The 5,740-nt window shown below is 37.4% G+C and overlaps 1 protein-coding gene across 1 annotated transcript; it reads left to right on the forward strand.

Moving 5' to 3' along the window:
• Positions 1-471: 471 nt before the first annotated feature.
• Cse1 (chromosome segregation 1) lies at positions 472-5,396 on the forward strand. The gene is made up of 8 exons (XM_086550328.1): positions 472-640; positions 1,186-1,413; positions 2,240-2,343; positions 2,408-2,441; positions 2,604-2,733; positions 2,908-3,071; positions 3,308-3,497; positions 3,608-5,396. Exons 1-8 carry the CDS (start codon positions 542-544, stop codon positions 5,086-5,088), a joined length of 2,430 nt encoding a protein of 809 aa, XP_086406454.1. The 5' UTR covers positions 472-541; the 3' UTR covers positions 5,089-5,396.
• Positions 5,397-5,740: the final 344 nt, after the last annotated feature.

Below are 5,740 nucleotides of genomic sequence, written 5' to 3' on the forward strand. Positions count from 1 at the left end.
CCACCCCCACCCCACACATAACAGGCCCTGTAAAGATAGTCGTATATGCAAAATGCAAAACTTAGCTTGGGGATTTTTTAGCTCTAAAAATAAGAAGTGAGAAAAAATGAACACATTATATTGACAATTTTCAGACACATTTTCCTCATTCAGTATTTCTTTACTCAGTTTCTGCAAAACGGTTTCAATTTTTTTTTTTTTTTTTTTTAAATGATAAAAAATTGATTTTTTAGAAAATTAGAGCAGACTTATATCAGCCTGTGAATAATTACCAGTAAGTCCTCTTCATATGCAAATACAAAGCCCTCAATTTTATGCTTTCAGCTTTGAACATGAATATGGCATTGAATTATATAGTAGGGGGTTATCTATCTATAAGACAACTTTTATCCCCCAAACACACCTAGGGTTTTGATATGTCATTAGCAGTATTATGTAATTAGTAGGAGTGATCATAAAAGCAGTGCTGTCAACTTTTTATTCTATTTTAACAGGGGACTTCAATGTTATCAACGGAGTGCTGCAGACATCATACTCTGTGATGCGTCGGTATGAATTTGAACACAAATCTGAAGAGCTGTGGAGAGAAATCTTGTTTGTGTTAAACAACTTTGCCCAGCCTCTGACAAACCTTCTTGTGGTATGTTAAATGTTTTCAAATATTCTGTTTCTCCTTTTCATGCCTTCTCCCTATTTATACACATCTCCATACTCTATCCTTCCCCCCAACTACTACTTCTTCTTCTTCTTCTTCTTCTTCTTCTTCTTGTCTCTCTCTCTCTCTCCTCTCGCTGTCTGTTGTCTTGCTGTCTCCCATAATTACTTCCTTTTCTCTCTCACAAGGCTGTCTTTTTCTTGCTCTTTTTTTATCAATCTCCTTTCTCTTATTCCTTTCCTCTGTCAAAATAGTCCCTACCTTGACTAAAATACTTAGCCACAACTCAGAACACAAGAATGTGTATGATTTGTTACAACTAAAACTTATCATTTTTTACTTTTTACTGGAGTTGTAGATAGATTTGGAGCAGGACTGGCATGAGTTCATTCTTTCACAAGTAAATGAATATTTTAAACGACATCTGCAGATAAGAGAATTATAACCAATACTTAATCAACACGTTACAGATGCTATGTGAAATACAGTAGATGCATAATCAATAAGACTCTATTCCTCTCCTCTTTCAGGAACTGATGAAATTTGCTGGGGAGAATGTCAACAATGGAGATGCCCTGAAGGTGATCTTCGCCTCCTTGGTATCTGTGGGGAAGCTTTTCCTTGCCCTTAACTCCCAGGACCTGCCAGAGTTCTTTGAGGATAATATGGCTGTGTGGATGGAGCATTTCCTCAGCCTCCTCAACTTCACAAGTCCTCTTTTGGCGTCAGAGGATGATGAGATTGGCGTGTTGGAACAGGTTGGTGTGGGACTTATTCTTTTTCATTGGTATTATTTAGTAATGAAAATTATTTTGAAAGGTAATTCATGTAGATTATCTATCTTAATCATTTATTATTTAAAAATCTGATAGACGACTGCATACAGATTAATTTTCAAAATTTTGACTTTGACTCATTCACGCTGGGGCTTATTATTTGTGTAATGCTGCTCCCACCGGCTAGATGACAAGTGCAAGATCTCTCCCGGTGCAATGCCACGCTGTGCCTCTGTGAGCACCCGCTTCAAGGTGGTGATGTTAGGAGACGTTTGTATTTGTATACATTATTTATACAAGTGAATAAAAATGATTATATACATACATAACAAAATAAAACATACATTTGAGGGAGAGATTTTGACATGATGGGAAGTCACGAAATGCTCCAGTGACACAATATCATGTCACTCGGTGTGAATGGGTTAGAGCAAAAGGAATGTAATAGAATAAAGTGATTTGTACGAAATGGGAGACGGATAAAGAGGCTTTTAATGATTTATGCTTATATTGTATTTAAGACTTATTAACCCTGAAAGGATGTACTTGTCTTACAATGTGATGCAGAAGTGCACTAGTCAGTTTCAACTCTGATGCAATCTGCACTAAAGGGTTGTAAATTTTGACCTGTAGATTCCTAAAATACATTTTGATACTTGCAAGTATTAGTAATTTTCTGGTTTAAAGTTTAATATTGGTGCAGATTCCATGATTATATTTAGTTTGAGCTAAGAAGTCAAAACAGAGAGGAAGGTAACCAGTAATTATTTTCTCGCAGTAGATAACATTAACTACTTTTTTAATGCAGGTTAAGAGCCAGGTATGTGAGGATATCACCCTGTATGCCTCCAAGTATCGGGAGGAATTTGAACCCTTTATTGAACGATTTGTAACAGCTGTATGGAACCTCTGTCCCCCCCCCCCCCCCTCCCCCCCCCCCCCCCCCCCCCCCCCCCCCCCCCCCCCCCCTCCCCCCCCCTACAACCACACTTGCTGTAAAGTTTGATCAGGTAAGGACGAGATCATTAAATGTGAAAAGTGCTATCATGATTACAGGATAAAATTATGTATTTCATCTGCAATATTCTGCATTTAAGCGCACATGTAGATATGTATTTATGTTAAGAGATAAGTGATAACCTCTCATTTTTCCTTTTGGTGTGTGCATGCAGATGGTGAGCCATGCCATCCAGTTCTTGTGTGCTGTTGCAGAGAGGGATCACAGCAAAGGTCTTTTTGAGAATGAGCAAGTTCTGTCTGGAATATGCGAGAAAGTAATTCTCCCAAATATGCATTTGAGACGTAAGTTTGCCTGCATTTTGAGTTTCTAAAGAATTTTTTTTTTTTTTTTTAGCATTTTAAGTAAAATAGTGTCATGATCATTATTATAATTAAAATGATCATCATCATCATCTTTTTTTTTTTTGTATTCAGATATATCTATAGTTTCAATAAAATTCTCTCTGATAACTTCAGCTTGTGATGAGGAATTGTTTGAGGATAGTCCTGACCAGTGGGTGTCACAGGAATTAGAAGGAGCTGATTCAGAGACTCGCAGGAGGGCTGCTGTTGACTTTGTCAGAGTGCTATCAAGACACTTTGAAGCCAGAATGACACAGGTGTTTGGGCAGTATGTCCAGGTGAGAACTACTGTTTTCCCTTCTCTCCTCATATTTAGGATTCAGTTTCTATATATACATATATATATTTGTTTCATTTGGAATTTATGTATAGTGTGCTAGTGCTATAGTGATAAATAATAGCTATAGGTAATTTGAAAAACAAAAATCAAGAGTATTCATTGGATATGTAAACTAGACAAGTTTATGGTTAATCTTGACAGCTTAAGAAAGAAAATAAACCTTTCCCTTTACAGTCAATGTTGGCCACATATGCAGAGAAACCAAACGAGTGTTGGAGAAATAAGGTTGCAGCGATTTACCTTGTGACTACACTCTCGGCAAAGGGACATACTGCCCGCCATGGAGCCACTCAGATTAACGAGTTGGTCAACATCACAGAATTCTACCAAAATCATATCCTTCCAGAGCTGCAGAACCAAGATGGTAAGTTGAAAATGCAGATGACCAAATATTAACACTTGCCTCATTACTAATGTTTTTAGAATGGTGAAGTACTCTGTTGATGGGTTTTCTCTTATTTTTTCCCTTTTCAGTCAACCGGCTGCCAGTGCTTAAAGCCGAGGCCATCAAATATGTCATCAGCTTTCGCAGTGCTCTTCCCTTTGATGCTGTCAAGCTGTGCATCCCAGATCTTTCCCGACTCATAACTGCCCAGTCACCTGTCGTGCACACTTATGCGGCAGCAGCCATTGACAAGATCTTCCTTCTCAGACTGAACAATCAGCCCCTTGTACAAAAGAATGATGTCTCGCCATCAGCCGCAGTGCTTTACACAAACCTCCTGGGAGCTTTGACTATACAGGGTTCAGAACAGAATGAGTATATAATGAAAGCTATGATGAGAGTGACAAGCATCATCGAGGGGGATTTGATGCAACATGCCGGTCTTGTTGTACCACAGCTTGTTGTCAAATTGCAACAAGTTGCAAAGAATCCTACTAAACCACATTACGTCCATTATTTATTTGAGACTTTATCCTTGGTCATCAAAACTGTCTGTAATTCTGTGGATGGCGCTGTAGGAGAGTTTGACAGGAACCTCTTCCCAGTCTTCCAGGAAATCTTGCAGAATGAGATAGATAGCCTTATTCCATACATATTTCAGATTATATCTCTTTTGCTGGAAAGACAAAAAGCTGAAGTTCCAGAGGCTTACCTATCGCTGTTGCCTTTCTTAGTAATGCCAGTGCTATGGGAGAGACCAGGCTATGTGGTGCCCATGGTGAGGCTGTTACAGGCATACATTGAGAAGGCCCATGGTCAGATAGTGCAAATGGGCAAGCTAGAAGCTGTTCTTGGTGTATTCAACAAGCTAAATGCATCCAAGACAAATGACCATGAAGGATTCTATCTTGTCCAGTGCATGCTTTTGCATATGCCCAAGGAAGTTCTAGACAATTATTGGAATCAGATCTTTGCCATCATGTTCAGGCGCTTGACTTCTAGCAAAACTACAAAGTATGTAAAATCTCTCTTGGTATTCTTTAGCTTGTTTGCTTGCCAGCATTCAGGAGCACGCCTCATACAGATCATCGACAGCCTTCAGGGGGGAATGTTTAGCATGGTTGTTGAAAGACTGATTGTGCCTGACCTACAGAAGGTCTCGGGTGAAATTGAGCGGAAGATATGTGCAGTTGGACTCAGTGGTTTGCTGGCAGATCCTGGTTTATATACTGGCAGTTATGCTGCACTTTGGGCCCCATTGCTGGAAGCAGTGGTGAAATTATTTGAGTGTCCTGAAGACAGTGCTTTGCCCAATGGGGAACACTTCATTGAAATTGAAGACATTCCAGCTTTCCAAGGTTCATCAGCTAGGCTGATGCATGCTGCCAGAAGTGATATAGACCCACTAAAGGGACAAGTAGAAAACCCTCAAGTTTTCCTTGCACAACAGCTCTCTCAGTTATCGCAAGCTCACCCAGGTACTCTTCAAGGGCGCCTTGCACAGATGAACACAGAGGTGCAGGCACACATCATGAAGTATTTGCAAATGGCGGGATGCAGTCTGGCATAAAGCGTTCCAAGCATTTGTATCCTGTGTATTTTTTTTCAAATTTATCTTATATGTTAAGCATGGCAACAATAAGCTATTTAGTTGCTTGGGTACATTTGCAAGGTGATACATTTCTCCCTTCCCAGAATTACAAACATTGCTTTGCCTGCCATTTAAGATAGTATGTATGTTGCCTTTATGTTGAAGCTGTCCCTGGTATTACTTTGATGGTAATGTCCTGAAAGACCAGTGATAATATTTCAAACCGAAATAAAATAAATATTATATATATATTTATATATTATATATATTTTTTTTATTATATATATAATATATAAAATATATTATATATATATATTATTTATATAATATATATTTATATATATTTTATTATATATATTATTTATATTTATTATATATATATATGTGTGTGTGTGTGTACACACACACACACATCTCTCTCTCTCTCTCTCTTCTCTCTCTCTCTCTATATATATATATTTATTTATATATATAGTATATGTATATATATATATTTTTTTTATTATATATATAGATATTTATATATATATAAAATATATAAATATATATAATATATGTATATATAAATATATACATATATATACATACATATATATATATATTGATATATATATATATGTGTGTGTGTGTG

Source organism: Penaeus japonicus, unplaced genomic scaffold (assembly GCF_977035675.1).
Source record: "Penaeus japonicus unplaced genomic scaffold, GWHDUDI00000001_assembly GWHDUDI00000023, whole genome shotgun sequence".
In the NCBI taxonomy this organism is placed as follows: domain Eukaryota; kingdom Metazoa; phylum Arthropoda; class Malacostraca; order Decapoda; family Penaeidae; genus Penaeus; species Penaeus japonicus.

What these genes read in the sequence shown, in the direction of transcription:
- Cse1 (XM_086550328.1), top strand. Translation starts at nt 542, where the DNA reads ATGCGTCGGTATGAATTTGAACACAAATCTGAAGAGCTGTGGAGAGAA. An exon ending in CCCAAATATGCATTTGAGAC is followed by an intron (nt 2,734 to 2,907) that starts GTAAGTTTGCCT and finishes TGATAACTTCAG; the next exon opens with CTTGTGATGAGGAATTGTTT. An exon ending in TGTTTGGGCAGTATGTCCAG is followed by an intron (nt 3,072 to 3,307) that starts GTGAGAACTACT and finishes TTCCCTTTACAG; the next exon opens with TCAATGTTGGCCACATATGC.